This window comes from Prinia subflava, chromosome 6 (genome assembly GCF_021018805.1).
Source record: "Prinia subflava isolate CZ2003 ecotype Zambia chromosome 6, Cam_Psub_1.2, whole genome shotgun sequence".
NCBI classification, from domain to species: Eukaryota; Metazoa; Chordata; class Aves; order Passeriformes; family Cisticolidae; genus Prinia; species Prinia subflava.
This window is the reverse complement of record NC_086252.1, coordinates 9,385,492-9,406,095: the sequence shown is the minus strand read 5'-3', so window position 1 is coordinate 9,406,095 and position 20,604 is coordinate 9,385,492. Positions and strand designations below refer to the sequence as shown.

Sequence of the window (20,604 nt, the reverse complement as noted above, 5' to 3'; positions counted from 1 at the left end):
GCCAGCAGAGCTAATCCCTGAAGGCTCTGACCATTGACATATTGGCTGGCCCAAGTAGAAAAGTTACCAACACCTCTGTGATGATATAACTAAGAATGAAGAAATGCACGCAAATCCTCTTTCTTCCTGCCCTCACAGACATTTTGAGGGATTTCTGTCTCAGAAGCAGCCTCTGTGGCTTCTTCCACCCTCACTAAAAGCCAGGTTGTGTTAAACTAACACCTGGATACAGTCACTTTGTACTGGCCCGGTGGATCTCATCATGAGTCACTGATTCCTGTCTCAGAAATGCAGGGAAAGAAAGCGTTTTACTCCTAGTGCTTGCAGTCTGCCAGCAGACTACCACAGAGGTGTTAGTGTGGGGCACTAAGGGTAAAAAAGATGTTTTATGTTTGACTCTTCTTCCTTTTCTTGCCTTGACGTGCATGATCCTATAGCAACTCTATGCAGTATAGAGGCAAAAGCACTTCTGTATCTTCTAGTTATTCCTGTGAAGCCTCATCAGAGGTGTTTTTCTTATTTAATCCCAGCATAACAATTCCAGAAGAGACCCTGAGGAGAGCCAAACAGATGGGCTTCTCTGACAAGCAGATTGGGAAATGCCTGAGGCTGACTGAAGTCCAGTGCCGCCAGCTGAGACAGAGGAAGAACATCGTGCCCTGGGTGAAACAGGTTTGTGAGAAACATCCCTGGGCCTGGCGGGGGCTTCCAAGAGACCTCTGTGACTTTAGAAACCCCTGGCTCTGTTAACATCCTCAGGAGTTGAGATGCTGGCTTGAGGAGAGCACAGTTCACCCCTGTGGCTGTTCCTTCTGCAGTGCAGGCATCAGTGTAATGAATGGAAATGTTCATCAGCCATGAACATTCCCAAAGAGAGACCCAGAATATTCTTGTTCATATTCTTTGTGGTTGAGAAATGCATGTGGCTTCAGGAAAAAGCTGAAAATGCTGTCCCACCATGGTAGGACCATGAAGAGCATATCTCTTCTCTCCTGGTAGTAAATTTTGACAGGCTAATACTTTATTTGAAGTGTGCTATTGTTCTGGGTTCGTTTTCTATGGCTGTGATAGCATGAGCCTGATGAGCTCATCTGGTATTCATGGCAGTGTCACTAGGTGCTCAGCTGTTGCATTTAAGGTGTGTTGGTATTAAACTGCCACCAGCTGGTTTTCTGTCCTTAAGTAGGATAAACCCCTGCCCAAACTACTGAATGTTTCTAAAAGAGTTCATCTGCCCTCAGGCCCAAGTCTTTCTTTTCCCCAGCTGCTGTTTTTCCTCTGTGGCTCACCTGGCCACAGAAACGTGCCTGCTCTTGCACTGTGTTCTTTCAGCTGCACATGGCACTGCAGTGCTGGGCTGATTTGTGTGCCAAGGCACACTAAATAAGGTCACCCTGCTTGTGCCTGTGTGCCTTCAAAGCAGATGTTTCTTCTTGAGCCATGAAGTACAAGGCACAGTGTCAGCAACAGTAATGAGCAGCAGACACACGGTGCTAATGATGTGAGGTCACATTCTCCATCATGCACAAGGATTGGGACAGCCAGTGGGGATTCCTGGAAGTGCTCAAAGTTTGGACAGATTTTTAAAATGGTATAGCACATAAAAATTCATGTCAAGGCTGCTTCCATGCTGTTCCCTGGTCAGTGTTCCCTGTAGAAGTGTTTCAGATGTTCATTCAGGAAACTTCAGCAGCTGCTGGTGACCCAGATGGACTGGTTACCAAATACAACATGCCATGAGTAGTTGACACAGATGGACTGGTTATCAAGTACAGCATGCCATGAGTAGTTGACACAGATGGACTGGTTACCAAGTACAGCATACCATGAGTAGTTGACACAGATGGACTGGTTACCAAGTACACCATGCCATGAGTAGTTGACACAGATGGACTGGTTATCAAGTACAGCATGCCATGAGTAGTTGACACAGATGGACTGGTTATCAAGTACAGCATGCCATGAGTAGTTGACACAGATGGACTGGTTACCAAGTACAGCATGCCATGAGTAGTAGACACAAATAGCTTGTGAACAGCCCTTATGGGCAAATTATTCTCCTGGGCTCTCTGGTGACTAATTACGTAAGAAATTGTTGAACGCTACATATAAAGGGTGGTTTAAAACCACTCTTGCTTTGTGTACTGTTTAATTATCAAAGCATGAATTTTATTGTAACTTAAACACATAGCAGTTGTGCTGCCACTCCACCAGATTTCTGAGTGATATTGTGTGTGTGTTTGTGTTCAGCGTGGGAGTGAGCTGGGGTCAAGAGCAGAGTCTGAAGATTCCAGACAGCCAAGTTATAAAGGACAGAAGAGCTGGAGGAATCTCTGTAATCCGCTGAACAAACTAGAGAACGAGGGCCTTGGCAAGGGGGGTTATTTCCTGGGCTGTGCAGGTGTTTCACCAAAGAGGTGCAGAGCTAAAAGTGCAGCTTAGATAGAGGTGACGAGTGTTGTGCTGACTGAACTGCAGGGTCCCTGCCAGGCCGGGTGTGTGCTGCGTTAACAGCACAGGACAGTTCCGGCCACCTCCTTAAGAGGTGATGGGAAGAGAGTAGGAGTGAAACAGCAGCAGAAAGGGAAAGAGGCAAAAGAAAAGAACCCAAAAATCTGCATGTAGGAAAGACCTTGCACTGGCCAAGCCACAGTCCCCTTTCTTTCTTGTGCAGATTGACACGATGGCAGCAGAGTACCTGGCTGTGACTAACTACCTGTACGTCACCTACAACGGGCAGGTAGGCACAGAAACAACAGTCCCATGGCTGTCTGCTGGGGTCTCTTTTCCCTGGGCCATGCTATTTCTGGAAATCCTGCAGATGCCTCGGTCTCCCTGGCAATTCTTTCAGGTGGTTTTACATCTAATCCCCTCAGAGCAGGCCCAGAACCTTCTCTCGCCCCAGGCCTGATGCAGTGCCTTTACTGTTAATGCCCCTGTGTGTTAAGAGCCTGTCATGTATCACCTGTACATGCACAGCTGTGGGCTGGGAATGCAGAACTCATATTTCCCTTATCTCACCCTAACATCATTTTGATGTGAAGCCTCACAGGTCCTTAGGCTGCTGGAACAGCCATATTAGAGGTGCTTTTCTCTTCTGGTCTGGGTACCAGGAGAGCTGCCCTTGGTTTACACTAGACTGCAGCCCTGAAGGATCAGGTTGTTGGTTTGGGCTGGACACCAGAAACTGTTTATTCTGAAAAGCACAGAGCTGGGTGCTGTGGAGTACAGACCCTAAAGACTTTTTGTCTCCCTTCCCAGGAACACGATGTAAAATTTGATGACTGTGGAGTGATGGTGTTGGGCTGTGGACCATATCACATAGGTAAATCTTTCTTACAGCTCCTCTGCTCTCCTTGTCCCCTCAAGCCTGCTTCGGATATTCTTGTGGTTCCTTAGCTCCTCTTCTCACATGGTGAAAAAACCCTCCAGAGCACAGTGCACAGGACATCAATTGCTAACAGAAGGTTTGCATTTTATACTTGCTTGGAGATTTCATTTCACGCCCTGGGAAAATGCAGGAGAATTTTATTACTTTTCACTTGGTACTTAGTTGTGATTTCCACAAAGTTTTACAGATTTTTCTTTAATCTTACTTTTTTCACATGTTAAGGTCTTGAGAACCGCCTACCTTGTATAGAAGTTTGTTGTTCCCATCTTATATGTTTATTGCCAGCTCATGATGATATTGTCACTATGCATTTAACAGCTCTAAGTGTAGGTGACTCTGAAAATATTTTGATCTCTTCAGCTGCTTCTGCATAAACAAGTCTCTGTATGTTGATTTTTCTTTCAGCCCACTCAGATCATTACACAGAGTAACACTTTCCTCGTGGCTGTGAGTGTTGGGTAGACAGACTGCTGAATTCTGTATGTGATGACTTTCACTTTTTCTTTCCATGCATCTCTCCAAATAGCTTGCAATTATTGACAAGGGAAAATTTGCCTGTTATTCAGAAATATTTCTGCTCTGAACTGGTGATGTGTTATGAAAGCTGGAATTGAAAACTACATCCCTTTGTTTTGCTGGGGTTGGAGAGGTCACACGCTGCCCTCCTGTTGCTGTTTGTAGGACGTGTCTTTTTGAACTCTGTTTGCAGTGTGAATGTTGAGATGACTGGAATCAGGAGCAACACTCCATGATTTGGTTTACTTGTGAATGATTCTGCTGTTCAACAGGCTGTGGTACAAAACCTGAACAGGATGGCAGTGTTGTTTCATAAGCTGATCAAATGTATGTGAATGCATTTTCCACTGCTCTCCTCAAACTCCTCATTGCTTAGAGCAGACATGCAGGTCTGCAGCTTTGATTAGATTAAAATATTTTTTTCCTAGATGTAATAGCCAAGTTGGGGTTTTTTGGTTTATTTGTTTTTTGGTGTTTTTGGTTTTTTTTCCTTATTTATCCTTTGAAGGCAAGTAAGCAGTGTGCTTTTCCTCTATGGTTTCAATATTCTAATCAGAATTCAGTGGGATCAACTCAGTGTTCTCTTCCAGGTTAGAAGAGGCTAAATGACTTGGATGGAAGTTAAACATGTGACATTATTTTTCTTTGTTTCCTTTGTGAAAGCTAAGTTTTAGGTTAAAAAGAAATGAAACCACCTTTATGAATTTTATTTGGAAATAGTTGAAAATATATTGCAGGAAAATGTTGAATGTGTTCACACTTCTGCAAAGAAATAAAAATATTTGAGGGAAGTGAGGCCATTCCAAAAGCCATGCTATATTCTGTGTTTAGAAAGAAATTTATTCAAACCAAAGAGGGTTTTTTGAAGTTCCTTGTAAACTTCTATGCCAAATAGAAACACGATGTGAGTCACTGCAGTTGCACATTCTTGAACTTCAGTGTCTGCTTTGGCACATCTTTCCTGCATGGAGCCTCAGCAATCCCTGCTCTTCCCCTGCTTCCAGGAGGGCATCTCCTGTCCTGGGAGGGGCTTTGTTTGTGTGTCAACCCTAAAAGCAGCATAAATCTATTTCCACCACTGGCACGGGCCAGCAGAGTGCTCTGTAAGTTTTTAGATGTGCACACAGACTCAACGTGATTGAAACGTGAAAATGAGTTCAGAACCATGCATGTATTGATGCAGGAATTGTCTCCTGAGGAGTGCTGCCTGGTTGTGTTACAGCAGTCATTACTAGTAAAGCTATTTATTTTCTGTCTCCCCTCTTCCCACGTTTGGGTGTGATCATTACTGGATGTGCCTGGCATACACTGAGCAGCTGTTCAGCTGCTTTCCCTGGTTGTGTCTGAGGCAGGCAGATGAGGGCCCCAGATGACCCCTGTGCTCCAAAGCTGAGGGTTCTTATGCATATAAAAATATCTGTGTAATGGAAATGGAATACAAAAACTGAGTGAGCATCTGGTGTCCCTTCTGGGAAACATCCAGGTTCAGCTTTGATTTTCCTCTCTTTTCTGTGGGGTTTAAACTGAAGCTTAGGCATGTTTTGAGGTTCTGGTTTGACAGAAGTGGGAAAACAACTTACGTGCCTGTCAGGGGGTGACCTGTGCCAGCCATCAGTTTGTGACTGGGTGGTGAGGGCAGAAATTAAGCACAGACTGAATTTTTAACATACCTTGTCACACAGTTATATATAGAAGTAATATCAGTGGTTAACGATCATGTACTGACTGTGGATGCAGCATGATGAGGCCAAGGTTTCCTTGTAAACTGCAAGCACAAGCATTGAATGATGTTCTCTAATGTGCAGTGTTCTGTTTGTGAACCTGTCTCAGATGTTTGAGCACAGCAATGTACGGGGCAGTAGCTGTTTGCAGAGGTCTCCATTCAAGAGGTCCCTGGAGCCTGCAGCATTGCCCAGGGCCAGGCACCAAGTCCTGCTGCTCACCCAAGGCCCCTGTGTGCCTCTCTCCTCTCAGGATGGTCCCAGTGCTCACTCAGGTCTGGGACAGCAGGGTGTGCTTGTCCCTCAGTTGCCACAGCCGCTGTGGCCTTTCAAGCAGGATCAAAGGATCACAGAGTGGCTGCACGAGCGTTGTTCTGCTGATCTTCCTCACCTGGGGTCAGTGCACACCAGTGTCAAACCCACTGAGGTGTAATTCTTCTGCTGCTGGTTTAGCTCTTCTGGGAGCTAAGAACACCTCACCCTTGTGTTCTGCACACCACATCTGTGCAAATGCTTTGTGTTTCCTGGAGCAAGCAGCATTCTCTTACAGAACTCAGTTTAGTTTATCCCACTCTATCGCAGAGTCCGTGGGTTGGGAGGCAGCAGTGATCAGATGGAAAGCAAGAGCACACTGAAGTGTTTATGTGCACAGGGTGACAGACATGGTAGAGAGGTCTGTCACTCCTGAGCAGCTGAGCCAACCTACCTGTTGTGCTCAGAGGTTCACGTTCCATGGATGATTAATTAATTTCCATGGGAGAACAATTACATTTCTGGCTCTGAGCTGACAGGAGGCAATGCTTGCTTTATTTTTTTTTTCTTATTTAAGCTCGAGTGCTGAGAACCTCTATTTATGTTTTCTCCTCTGCATCCTCGCTTTCCTTGCCCACTTTTCTGTCTCCTGGCAGGCAGCAGTGTGGAGTTTGATTGGTGTGCTGTCTCCAGCATCCGCACGCTGCGTCAGCTTGGCAACAAGACCGTGGTGGTGAATTGCAACCCGGAGACGGTGAGCACGGACTTTGATGAGTGTGACAGACTGTACTTTGAGGAGCTGTCACTGGAAAGGATCCTGGACATCTACCAATATGAGGTAAAGAGAAGCAGAAGCGCTATAAAAAGCCATGAAGCAACACAAACTCTTCAAAATTCCTGTCACTAGCTTGCGAAGCAGCTGGGGGTGAGGGGAGAGAGCAAAAGCTGTTTGCTTTGGATCCCCACGTTGCATTTTACACATGGCTGATGCTCCTAGCAGGCTGCTCAAGAAACAATGCCAAATAAATATTAAATTATTTTGCAAGATGCCATATTGTGCAATATTTACAAGCAGGCTTGATGTGCTGCACAGACATTTATGGCACAGACTGCTCTGCCCTTGCACTGCTGGGCTTTAGCAGTGGAGCACAGCCTTGGTTTGAGGCACAGCCTTGATTTGAGGCACAGCCTTGGTTTGAGGCACAGCCTTGATTTGAGGCACAGCCTTGGTTTGAGGCACAGCCTTGGTTTGGAGCACAGCCTTGGTTTGAGGCACAGCCTTGGTTTGAGGCACAGCCTTGTTTTGAGGCACAGCCTTGGTTTGAAGCACAAGTGCCCCACCTGGAGCAGCTGAAGGAGCTCTGTGCATCACAGCAGCTCAAGAACTTGCAGGCTTGGCCTTGCAGTGCAGTTGGCAAGTGGGCCAGCAGACAGGGCATTAGAATTGCCATCAAACCATGACACGTTCCAGCTCAGATCCAGACACTGCACTGGTCTTTTAGGGATTTTCAAATGTTCAGAAGTGCTGATCTGAGAGATGCAGGAGAGCCCCAGACAGATTTCACAGTGGGGGGATAGCTAATGTAAACAGTTGGCCCCAATATCAAAAATGTTGGTTTCTAGCAGATAACACACTCATCTTGAAATATTGCTGAGGCTTTTAAAGGTGCTTTCAAGAACTTCATCTACCCTGAAATTCAGCATCAGTTGGCCGTGTAACTTTGCAGAACCTGGATCATGTTGAACTTGAGATTTTTCTGGACTCCTTTTCCTGAGCTCATCTCCTTTGTGAATGGGTGTGAATTTCTAAAATGATTTTATAATCTGGCCATGTTTTGATCATTCCCAAATTTGGAACCAGGCCAAAGGACATCAGCAATTAAGTCCCAGGCTCTAAGCTCTGTTCTTCATCCATTTGGAAAATACTGTCTATGACCATTTTTAAATTTCATGTTCATATGTTCCTGTTTGTACAGGGTGTTTTATCTCTTCTTTAAATTTTTGTGAAAACAAAGGCTACTACGGGAAAACACAGATTTTCAAGAGGCCAAAAGACTCTGGTGGCTCTCTGGACTCTTAAAGGCTGATTTTAGAATGCTTTAGGATTATCCATGAGGCTTAGCTGTAAAAGCACTGAAATCTTGTTTACTTAACAGACCTGAACTCCTGAGCAGGGGCGTGGAGGAAAGTGGTGTGACAGTTTGTCAGACAAATAACACTGATGAAATACAACATCTAATTACTGCAGGATCAAAGAGAAGGTAGAGACAGGTGATGAGGGAGCTCATTTCCACATGGAGTGCTAGTAATTAGCAAGCTGGGTAAGAAAAATATGTGAAAAGAATACTGAATACATATTGCAACTTGCATTATCCTGCTTGCCAGAGCAAGGCTTGGCCGGTTTGAGGGGAGGCAATACAGATCTCCAGGGCTAGCAGCAGCATCCTGTGGTACCCAGAGCCTGCAGAGGGTTCTGGCAGGGGTGTGAAAACAGCCAGCTTGGTGTTTGTGCTGGAGGAGTGACAGCCAGCAGAGCCTGAGCCTAAACATCCAAAATCAGTGTTGTACTGTCTAATAATTCCCAAGGTGAATGCTAAATACAAATAGTAAAACCACTTTTCTTCAGCAGCGACGTAAGGTAATGGTATTATTAATTACGCGTAATTTGCAAGTAGGGAAACTGAGGAGTGGATAGCCTGCACAGAGTAACACAAAAGGACCTGGGCAGAGCTGGGGACAGAGCCCAGAGCTCCAGCAAAGTGTGGTCTAAGATACATTATTTGTTATATGTCACTTCTTTAGCAAAAGAGCCAAGTGCTAATGTCCTGTCAACTGAACACTTCCTCAGGCAAATGCAGGGGGAATTCAGCCCCTAAGAAAAAAATCAAGTTAAAAATGGATCTGATTCTGAGATCTTTCACCAATCCTGTAGGCAGCCGTCTCTCTTCATGTAGGAAGCATGAACAGTGTCATGATTTCAGACTGTTCTTTTAACCTCTCCTGGTCCTTTGCCTCCTCTGGTGTTTCAACAGACAATGAACTGTTGGAAATGGCTGAGAAGTGATGGATCATTGGCAAACTGTATGTGAAAACATCAGCAAACAGTGGACACAACCCCAGGCCCTTAGTGGAGGTGATATTTCAGCTCCCTAAACATTTTTAGGATTAGCAGCAGGGCTTGGGCAGCCCTTAAGGCCAAGTGAAAAGGTGCTGATGTGTCCCCACATTTCTGATGAGGTAAATTAGGCTGCAGCAAGGAGCCAGGTTACCAACAGGAGTGGGACAGCTGGAATCTGCCCCCAAGACGTGCACACAGCTTCTCACAGCCCTCCAGGTGTGTGCTCAGCTGTCCCCCCTCTTTCTGCTCCCTGTGTCCCCTTTAGCTGCCATTCACACCTGCAGTGCCTCACCAGAGTCTGAGCTCCTCACGGCAGAGCTGCTCATTGGAGGAAAGTTTAATTTACTGCAAATGTGCAGAGTTAGGTGGGAGTCTGTGAGGACAATAATTTAAAAAAGAATATAATTCCTTCCCTCAGATTTATTGGCTTTTTGTTTCCAGAGAAGATGTTCCCTTTTTATTTTAATATCTATCTGCTTGAGGGCCTCTACTGATTCTTTTTTCTGTTTGGGAGATTATTCTGAAACAATTCATAAAAGTAAAGGAGGCTCCTAGGTACAATTTTAATGGTCTAATTTGTTTTCAAACTCGGGGAAAAAGAAACCCCAGCTCTATTACTAATGACATAACAGCAAGGTAGTAATAAAAAGAGCAATTTTTGTTATAAAGGGGAAAATAATTCTCTCTAGGCTTCTTTCACTGGATTATGTATTGCGTATATTTTAAAGATATCTAATGGCAAGGATGTTATTAATTTTCTTTATAATTAAAATATGGCTGATGACAAAGTGATATGCAGTGGGGTCCCTCTCTGCCTGCCCACATTTCTCAGTGGAGCAGTCGTGTTCCCTGTCGGGACAGTGGTGGGAACACGCTCTGGGAAACAACAGCAGGATTTTAAAGCAAGGAGTAAGCAGCAGCTAGATTGAATTTATGGTTCTTCTTGAGTGAAAATGAGTATATGATTCTTTGCTATCTGCTTGAATAAGGAATCTCCTCTGTCTCCTTGGGGCTGAAGTCCCTAATTCTATCCCAGCTTTGATGCAGGCAGTATTTGGATTTTAGATGTGCAGAAACTAGAATTGTTTTAAAGGCAGAAATGAGGAGAAGCTGTTAGCTGGGCTACTTCACATTTCACATATGTCAAGGATAGATTAAGGTGTTGGTTGACCCTGGAAGCAAAGCCACTCTGATTTACCCTCCTGCCAAGCTGCAGGGAGGGGTTTGCTTATTCACACTCTGGTTCTTATCCTTGAGGGATGATCAAGGGCCCAGAGGGAGTTACTCTGTTTTGGAAGCACTAAGGCACAGATTTCTCTTCCAAGCTGGAGATGGCGAGCTCTGATGTCATGAGACAGCAGCTTTTGGGCACAAAACAGCCCCTGGCCTTTCCACTGCCTGTCCTAAGCCCTTTCAGATGGTTGCTGTTGGCCAGCGGCGTTGTGGCATCCCATAAGGGACTGCATGGTGAAAAGGAGAAAAGTAATCATCTCATGCTGTGTATTAGCCTGGCTGAGCAAATAATCTCGGGATTGTAAGTGCTGCTTAAATGCCAGACTCTTGGATCTTTATTATGTAGGAAATTACCACATCAAAGCTGAGTGGGGACTGTACCAGCATTTATCATCTGTTTTTGCCCAGTCACTTCCAGTCCACCCTGCTCTCAGTTTACAGTTTTGCCACTCCAAATGCCTTTAAGTCCCTGATGAAGGAATTCCTCTTCCAGGAAGGCCAGTAAGGCTGACCTTCCTCAGGAAAAACACACTTGTTAATTAAAAGAACATTGTTCCTCTGTCTTTTAGAGCCAAACCACGGATGACTTGATTTATGTTTCTCGTTTGTTACAAGTGGATAAAACTGTAAAACACATTTGGTTCAAAAGAGCCCTTCACTGGAGCTGTTGTGTGGGCCAGATTGTCCTTTGGGCAAAGTTTCACCATCTGTAATTTGAATGGAAAGTGCTCTTTGCTGTAGGTACTCTAAGGCCTTTTCTTGTACTGAAAATTTTCACACCTGCCTTGATGGTACTTGAAAGCATTAGGGGTTCTCTGTAAAAAGAAAAAGGCCCGTATTTGCACCTGTAGAAAGGTGTGTGTTAGCAAGCAGGATCACCTCTTGTTCTTTACTGTTTATTATTTCCTCACTTCAAACGCTGCCCAGTGACAGAGGTGAAACGCTCCGCTGTGGCTGGAGGGTGCTGTGGCACTGCTCTGCCTCTGGAACTGAGTGCCTACAGATACCCTGTGTGGAAATGAACACCTCTGACAGTTTGCTGAAACGCTGGCCACCATCCAGGGCACTTCCAGAAACGAGGAGCTGGTCAGGAATAAGGAGCTTTGATTAAAATAAGGGCCTGAGTGTATCCATAGCTTTGCAGACTGTATGATGTGTTGGGCTCTGTTGATTTAAACTCTGCTTAGCTTTGTTACACTCCCTAAAGACTGGCTTCTGGGGCTAGGAAAGGTGGTTTGCTTATGGAGTAGCAATGCTGGCAGAAAAAAACCCCATCAATTCAAGTTGTGCCAATTGGCTGTCTGCTAGAGGTTACTGACTTGCATCTCCAGAATAAAAAAAATATTAGAATGAATGTCTGCTCCTCTGAAAATCTCTGACCATGAGCAAGGGAGAGGCTGTTTTCTCTAAGAACTAGGCTGAAAAAGAAGGAAGACCTCAGCATGTTGTTTGTTCGTGCTGCTGGGTCCCAGGGCCACAGCAAGTAGGGGTAGGCTCTGTTTTAGTGAGAGTCCCCATGTCCACATGAGTAGGAAAGGGAACCTGACCCCACAGGGCAGAGTGGTGGGGTTTGTGGGGTGCACTGCGTGTTCCTGGTGCAGTGCCCTGCCCCTGGAAAGCAAAGCAACCAACCTGTGTCAGCTCAGTGCTTTATCCTCACTGGGAAAGCACCCAAACATGACGTGCAAACAAAGTAACAGCCTGAGGTTCAAGCAGGACTTACATGGGCTGATGTGAAAGCTGCAAACTCCTCTGGTTTCCTAGGGAATTTGACCTCCAGTTATTGCTGGGGTTTTGAGTGGTATTGAGGAGGATATTGCTGGTTTACAAATCACACTTTGCAGCCTTGGTGCCTCTGGATCAGCACAATTATGATAAAATCATAGAACTGCTTGAGTTGAAAGGGACCTTAAATATCATCTAGCTCCACCCCCTGCCATGGGCAGGGACAGTTCCCACTGTCCCAGGCTGCTCCAAGCCCCATCCAGCCTGGCCTTGGACAATTCCAGGGATGGAGCAGCCACAGCTGCTCTGGGCACCCTGTGCCACAGCCTCACCACCTTCATAGTAAGGAATTTCTTCCTTACATCTAACCTAAATCTCTCCTCTTCCAGTGTAAAACTGTTCATCCTTGTCCTATCACTATCTGCCCATGTAAGAAGTCACTGTCCTCTTTTTTGGTAAATTCTCTTTAGGCTTTGGAAGACTGCAGTAAGCTCTTCCTGGAGCTTCTCTTCTCCAGGCTGAACAACCCCGTCTCTCTCAGCCTGTTTTTGCAGGAGAGGTGCTCCAGCTCTCTGATCATCCTTGTGGCCCTATGATGTGTCTTTGTTCACAGCAGCCTGAAAAGGGACATAATCTAAATACTGGATTTTTGTTGTGACAGCTCTTCCTGTTAAGATAACTTGGACATGACCGTGTTCCTTTCTGTCTTCCCACAGGGATGCAGTGGCTGCATTATTTCTGTCGGGGGGCAGATTCCCAACAACCTGGCAGTGCCGCTGCACCAGAGCGGAGTGAAGGTTCTTGGCACAAGTCCTCTGAAGGTTGACCAGGCAGAGGATCGCTCCGTCTTCTCAGCTCTCCTGGATGAGCTGCACGTGGCCCAGGCTCCCTGGAAGGCAGTCAGCACCCTGGTGAGCTGGGATGTGCATCTGGGAAACGCTGAGGCAGCCGGGGGTGGGGATGTGCATCTGCTCAGGAAGGACTGAGCCACTGATACATTTCAAGATTCTGAAGGCATTTGACAGATTTTACTGCCCATGTTGAACATTTTGATCCCTGTGAAGAGATGCTACAGCAGCACTGGCACTGGGTGGAAACTGGAAGTGTCTTCCAATCACCTCACACAACCTGGGGTATTTATCCAGCAGAAGATAGCATCACTGCCAGGCCAGTCTGGATAACCTGCTGGGCTGGAGATCTGCTCTAGCAGGTGGAGATTCCAAGGGAATAGAGACGTGTTGGCATTGCTCTTTTTTCCCCAGTGAGGCTCTATGGACTGGGCAGGTCTGAAGGTGACAGCTCTGAAACTAGGAAGCTGTTCAAACCAGGAAGCTGTGTGTTGCATTCAGTTTCCCAACTTCTTTCCCCTCATCTTAACTGCTAGTAAAGTGCAAATGCAGTTAGAATTGGAATTTTGGAGTGACTTTAAAATATTTTCATGTTCACAGCATGTTTTTCCTCCCTTTCTCTAGAGAGATGCAGTTGATTTTGCAAGGTCTGTGAGTTACCCGTGTCTGCTGAGGCCCTCCTATGTTCTGAGGTAAGGCTCAGCTGTCAGAGCTCAGCAACGTGGGGCGTGAGCTCCAGAACCGTCCCTGAGACAAGGGAGAACAACCTCAAAATGTGTGGAAAACTCTGGGCTGGGTGCACGTGGCATCAAGCTGCCCATGAGACAACTGCTCAATCCGATTAATAAAGCCAGTGGATCCCTGAAGTGCATCAGGCACAGATCAAAGGTAGAACATAATCTTGAGAATGTCTGTTCAGCTGTATCATCTTTGCATATCTCAAACCCATCTGGGATATCCTTTCAGGTTCCTAAGCCTGTTAGCTGTACAGTTCAGGCAGAGGGTTGTTTGCCACCAGGAAAAGGAGAAGGGAACTTGCTGAGGCTCTTGATTGAGATGGGCATCTGTTTTCAGAAAAGGACAGTGCTTCTTTTGAAGCACTTTGCTTCAGCTTCTTACTTGCCAAGCTTCTCTGCTCACAGGCATGTTTTATGTGCCTGCACTGTGGCAGCTGCTCCTCATTACACACACATTGTGGAGTCCCTCATTTCCAACAGCCAGCCAGACTTTTTGGGGAGGTTACATCAGCACATGCACACGGCAAACTCCTGAGTTCTGAGTGATGGCTCTTCTTTGTGAGAAGTTTCTTTATAGCTGGGTGACTCAGCACAGAGAGGCAGTTTGCTGGGCACAGTTTACAAGTGAAAATAAATTGGAGACAGGATCCTTTTCCTGGGAAAGACACACGTATCAAAATGAAGAAGCTCAATATCAATTTTTGGGGGCTGAGGGACGAGCACACTTTTTATTTTAAAAAAAGAGAAGGAGAAGGGTTTCTTCAGCCCTGAAGGAAATATCCTTTAGAAAAGACTCCTGAAGGTGACTTTTCTATCTGGTCTCTAAGACTTGCAGTAGTGTTTCAAGCAAAGTTAGAAAACAGTTCTCCTGTCAGGAGTAAAGTGGGTAAAGTATAAGGTCAAAACTGCTCCTGATGTAATTTGCCAGATTGTCAGGGAACACTTCTTTTAACCTGTTGTTTCCATCTATATTAAAACCATTATAGGTTTAATAATGGATAATAGGTTTAATAGGTAATAGGTTTAATAATTCCATCTTAAGTATTTGCTAATGTGTGTTAGTGCAGCTAGGGGGAATCCAGGGAGAAAAGTGAAACTGGAGGATGGAAAGCTGGAGGAACAGGGTGTGAAAAGCCCTAGCACAGCCCTTGCCTGGCTTCTGTCTCCAGAGCAGCAGCACTCCACAGCTTGATTTCTTCATCCTCTGAGCAGACATGACCTTTAATATTGGCCAGTTTCCTTGGAAAACAAACTGCCTTTCCCCAGCAGTTAGGTACTGTGTACCCCAGCTCACATCCTCAGTGGTACTGCTGGCACAAGTTCATGGATTTGCTGAACTCTATCGATTTCCATCAGCTGAAGAGGTAAATGTAATCACCTAGGTAGCTGTGTCTGTTTATCTTAGGATAAAGGCACTGATTTGTGGGATGGATCCTTCTTCCACTTTTCCCACAGCCTCTGTGGGCTTGCCCAACAAACCAAAGTGGAAGCTGGGCATCAGTGGTAGAAATGGGAAATGAAAAAGAAAAAAAAGAAAAATCTTTTTTATAAGGTTCTTGTCTTAAAAAGGGACTTGAATCACTTACTCTGGACCCATGTCCTCCCAGATCCCCTTGTCTGATATTACTGGCAGTGAAATTAAAGCAGCTTTCAGGTACCTGCTGTCTGTGTCCACTCCCTTAAGGAAGGAGGTGTTAGGGGAGGAACACAGGGAGTGCCAGCACAGCCCAGGCCGTTTGCATCTGGATTTACCCTGTCACAGCCACTGCCAGTGTCCCCAGCTTCACCTCATCCGGCCTGAGGAGCAGTTGGAATAAAGTGAGCCACATGTGTTTGTCCTGAGCTCGCAGCTCACCTGCCCCAGGGGGACAGGCTGGGCCTTCCTGGGGCTGGGTGGCTGAGGAGCCATCTCCCCTGCTAGGGGCACCTTCAGAGGCTTGGCTCAGGAGGGGCATTGGCAGCAGTGCTAAGGCTAGGAAAACAGCTAGGAAAACACAGTTCTTTCATTCTGCACTGGGTTCTGGAGGTCTCCTGTCTTCCCTGGGTAGGATAATGCAGAGTAACTGGGTACACCTCTGCCTCTGAGTCAAGAGCAGAGCCAGTGGCTGGAGTCAGGAGCTGCCCTGGCTGCTCTGTCATACAGAGGTGGTTGTAACCTTGTGAACCCTGTGCCCAGCACTGACCTCTCCCTGGAATTCCCAAGGGAAGCTGACCTGGCTTCTCTGCTTTCCTATCTCACAGTGGGTCTGCAATGAATGTCGTATTCACTGAAGAGGAAATGAAGAAGTTCTTAGCAGAAGCCACCAGAGTCTCTCAGGTACCTCTTTGTGCTGCCACTTCCTTTTGTGTTCCCCTTACTTATTTATTCTCTACTGTGTTTTCTGTCTCTTTGTTTCCTTATTGTGTCTTGCTCGCTCTTTCCCTTCCTTGCCCGGGGAGGAGCTGCTGAGTTTGACTCCTCAGTTTGTTCCCTACCAGGCTCCCTGAGTTGGGAGCCTGTGCAAATATCCTGACTGCCCCCACCATCCTTCATGGAGCAGGAGCAGGCAGCTGTTTCACCTGCAAGCACATCTCTGCCCAGGCTGGCTTCTTTGAACAACTAAATACTTCATTTGACATCTCTAATGAAAGTTTTTCCTCTTTTTCTTTTCTTTTCTTTTTTTTTTTTTTTTAATGGTCACTGTTCAGAACAGGGCTGTGGCATCATAAACACTGCAGTCTCAGAGTAAAAAATAAATAAATCAAAGAGGAAGTCTCTGAAAACACAACATATTACTTCCACCTTTTTCAGGATTCTTGGATGGTTAAAGCTGGAACAAGAACAAAACCATGAGATTTTGAAGTTTATGTAGCAAATGGTGCAAGTTTAACTTTTCAGCAAGAAATGGTGGAATGAAAGGGAGATACTTTCAAAGTAAAAATATCCTTAGGATAGGTTAGTGTGAAGGCAAGGAGACCCCTTACTACCATCCTTGAACAAATTTTAGAGGGGTAGTGCAATTAGTTAAATAATTAGTTAAATAATTAGTTAAATAGTTCCTTGTGCTGGGAGTTAACTTCTCCAGATAAAGGCCCTGACTGGTTCTTGTTGTGTTGTTTTAATGACTTTGCTGTTCCAGTGTTGTGTCATTATGGCATTTATGTTGTCAATAATGTTCAAAACTTCTAATGCAGGTTGAGACAGATTGAAAGAAACAAGGCTGTGTGCACATATAAAATCTTCAGGTGAAAAACTGCAGCCAGACAGAAAGTAACAGGACACAAGCCACTAAATTTATGAAACAGTATAGGCTTCAGCATTGTCCTTGCCTGTGAATTTACCCTTGCGCTGATGAATGGAAGGAATTGTGTCTTGTAACTTCTGGAGTTGCTTGTTTTTTTTCAAGAGGAGCCTTTAAAAGATGCACAAACTGTCATTCATTTCATTTTATTCTCTAATAAATAATAGGCAGTTAATAGTGGATGGGACAGGTAAAATGTCGAGACACGAAGCTGGCCAGGAAGAATGCAGATTAGAGTTTTTGGAGCAAGTGTCTGGAAGGAGAAAGTATCAGAGGAGAGTGGGAGTGTGTGCCAGCATGCCAGGGACAGGCAGGAGGAAGAGGAAGGAAAAAACAATGTATACCAGGGAAGGCAGGGAGAGTCAAGGACAGGTTCTGCCTGGCCAGCTCTAATCAGTGGCAACCTCTCCCTGGGAGAAACTAGGCAGAGGATTAGAAAGGAATGGCTCAGTTGCATAAAAAATTGTAACTCTTAAATAGCAAACAACCACTCTCCAAAGCCCTTGAGAATGCCAAGGATCAGTTCTTTATGAAGCACCAGTGAGCTGGCTGGAGGCTCAGACCAAGGAGGAATTGCAGATCTTGGACTGTCTTTAGGAGATGGGATAGGAGATAATGATCTCCTATCCATGCATTTCTCACTAGCTTCTTTGTGCCATCACCTCTGTGGTTTTGCCCCAAATTTCCCTGTCCTGGTGTTGTTATGGAGAGCTCAAACTTTTTTTGCATCAGTGGTTTTGGGGAAGTGGTGTCAAATTTCCCCCATTAGATTTTTACAAAGTTCACTTATCTGTGAAAATGAGGATATTAGATTGGTCTTCTGGTCTCTTGCTTCCAAAGGGTCCTGGGTGGTCTACAAATACTCCCTTAAAAAAAATCTAATTTTTTCTTGACTTGATGGCAGGATTACCCTGTGGTACTCACTAAATTTATTGAAGATGCCCGTGAGGTGGAAATGGATGCTGTAGCCAAGGGAGGAAGAGTAAGTATTTTGCTTTTCTTTAACATTAAACTTGTTTTTTCAGGATCTGCAAAAATGTGTCATTTGAATGATTTACTATAGAGCCATGGATTCATGCTGAGGAGAGTAAAGAAACAAGAATTAATCTTAGGCTCAAACCCATTGTGCTTGAAGAGCTGCACCTCTCTGATTGTATACATCTAACCAGTTATTTTTTAAGCATTTCTTATCCAGGTAGACAAATCCTTTTGAATATATTTTTTACGAGATTTGCAAACCACTGGCTTCAGAAATGACTTTCATCAGAATTTTATCATGGGTTATGGAATTACCACTGTTATTCAATTTTTCTTACAACTTCACCTTGGCAAAGGCAAAAAAATAAATCACAAACTTCACAATTAACAGAAACAGTCCTTTTTTCAATTCTAATTTTTAGCCAGCAGAGACTATCACTTATTTGCCATTGAGGTTGTATGTCTTGATGCAGTAAATTCAATTTAAATCCTTGGGCCTGGATTTCCTCTGTTTTCTGGAGACACCACAAAAGAGCAGGGATAAAATGAGGTACCAGTGGTGTTAGTTCATGCTTGTTCCTGCTGGGGAATGACAACTTTTCTGTGTTCTGGCAAGCAGAGCTTAGGGAGCTGCTTTAAAGCCTCCTTAGCTTTACCTTCTGTGTGCTAGGGAGAGGAGGGAAGCCTCAGCATCTCCAGGTAGGTTTTGTCATGTTCATCATCTGCTCCACCAGAGGAGCAAAGACGCTGCTGTGGTCTCCTCGTCCACATACCCAGTGTCTGCTCCAGGCACATTCTTCCCAAAATCTCAGGAAATTCACTTTGTGTCCCCCCATCTGTCCGTCTTTAGCTGCAGTTGTGTTCAGAGGCTGGGCTGTGCTGGGGAGGCAGAGCACTTTCTGAGGGTGAGGTGACCGTGTGCTGCTGTGTGCAGGTGATTTCACACGCCATCTCCGAGCACGTGGAGGACGCGGGCATTCACTCGGGGGATGCCACCCTCGTGTTCCCCACTCAGACCATCAGCCAGGGGGCCCTGGAGAAGGTAGGAGTTGCACAAGCACTGAAAAGAGAGGGGGAAAGGAGGGTTTGACTCTGCTTTCCCTCCACCACCAGAGGAGAAATCAAACCACAATGACTTTCTTAAGGCCAGCATGGTGTGTGCAAGGGAAGGATGTCAGAGTGCCCCTGTGATTGGCTTCATTGTCTGAACTGTATCCCAGTTATTTAAGCAGCAGATGTGCACACTTTTAAACCCATAGGTGGTTTTTTTTGTTTCCCTGGTTTAGAACCAGCAGCAGAGGATTGTCTAATTCATACGTATGTCTAATTCATACATATGGCACATGGTTCTCTTTCCACCTCCTTTTCTGCCACAATACTTAAAGGATTATGTCAGATGTATGACTTTCTAGCTGCCTGCTTTTCCAAAAATAATATCAGGATGAATGAACCTCACCTAACCTTGACTCTTTCCCCTTTCAAGGATAAACCCTGTGATACAGAGGTAGTTGTTAAGATGCATTTTTTAAACGAAATGTGCCATGCCCGTTTATGTCATTCTCTTAAGGGTTTGCTTGGAAGCCAGCAAAAGCTGTGATGCAATGATCTGTGCTCCAGCTCTGTTTCCTAGAATGTCCAAAGGCTTGTTTCTGAAAATAGTCATGTCCTGGAGCACAGCTATTCAAACCCTTGTACTGACACACCTGGGAAATAAGACTTTCCTCCCAGGTTGCTCCAGAGTGCATCTACCCAGACACCTCCTACTGCTCTGTGGTGGGACAGGCATGTTGGTGAAAGACATTTAGGACACTTACAGAACTGATTAGTTATTCTCAAACAACAAAACATTCTTCATTGTGTCACCAAGAAAGGTACAAGGACTCCAGTGTGCAGTGTGGGATTGCTACAGGGCAAGGCTTTGATTCTTTGTTTTTCTCCTTCTCCCCTCTGCTTTCTCACACACACTAAAAATCTGATTTTTACTCCTGCCCTTCAATGGCCTTCAGGCTCTGGGTTACTGGGGAAATTAAACGTTTGCTTCTGGAATAGTGCTGTTGCCAAAATGTGAGTATAGAGAAAGAAACAAGGTAGAGAGAGATGATGTTTAAAGAAATCCACAAGTCTAGTGATTTATTGCCATGATGTTCTCAATTTTTAATAAATACCTTAATTATTTATTCTACATACGCACATTGACGCTTTTTTAATTTGGTTTTTTGTAGATCAAAGCTGCTACCAAAAAGATTGCCAAAGCTTTTGCCATCTCTGGTCCATTCAATATCCAGTTCTTGGTGCAAGGCAAGAACGTGCTGGTAAGAGCAATTATCCCTTTGGAACAGGCTGGACAGCCCTGAGACCTGCTCCTCATCCCATGGGCTGGATATCATGGCTTTTAGATCCATGATATCTTCTCTCATCTTGAGCTATTTTGATGTTAAATTAAGCCTTCAAAGGGATTGGAAAGAAAGCAAGGCAATGTAAGGATTTAAACCTTTCCTGTAAGCTCTTAGGATGGTTGTCTGAGTAGTCCTAGTGGCTATTAGCACAGAGGAGCAGCAGATCTGGGTAACAGAGGGGTTGCTGTGCTAATGGAAGGGGGTCAAAGGAATGTGAGCAGAGTATGACTGAGGAAACAGTGAATAGGAGGAAAACCTGACAGGAGACAGAAGAGATGCATTCATTATCAGTGAAAATCCTTGTCTGGGCTATGAGCTGAGTAAAATGCACTTGCTGTTCTTCACCTTTTCTGTTTCACACGTGGTTATTCAGCAGCTCCACAGAGGGACAGAACAGAGTTTTTCCTT

The 20,604-nt window shown here is 45.1% G+C and overlaps 1 protein-coding gene across 1 annotated transcript in view; it reads left to right on the top strand.

Moving 5' to 3' along the window:
- The window catches only part of CPS1 (carbamoyl-phosphate synthase 1), an 85,983-nt gene that overhangs the window by 52,172 nt on the left and 13,207 nt on the right, over positions 1 to 20,604 (top strand). The window contains exons 22-31 of the mRNA XM_063400119.1: positions 531 to 672; positions 2,675 to 2,740; positions 3,262 to 3,325; positions 6,537 to 6,718; positions 12,673 to 12,867; positions 13,429 to 13,496; positions 15,783 to 15,858; positions 17,727 to 17,804; positions 18,735 to 18,842; positions 20,023 to 20,112. Of these exons, the coding sequence (XP_063256189.1) occupies positions 531 to 672; positions 2,675 to 2,740; positions 3,262 to 3,325; positions 6,537 to 6,718; positions 12,673 to 12,867; positions 13,429 to 13,496; positions 15,783 to 15,858; positions 17,727 to 17,804; positions 18,735 to 18,842; positions 20,023 to 20,112 (1,069 nt within the window). The remainder of the gene's footprint in view (positions 1 to 530; positions 673 to 2,674; positions 2,741 to 3,261; positions 3,326 to 6,536; positions 6,719 to 12,672; positions 12,868 to 13,428; positions 13,497 to 15,782; positions 15,859 to 17,726; positions 17,805 to 18,734; positions 18,843 to 20,022; positions 20,113 to 20,604) is intronic.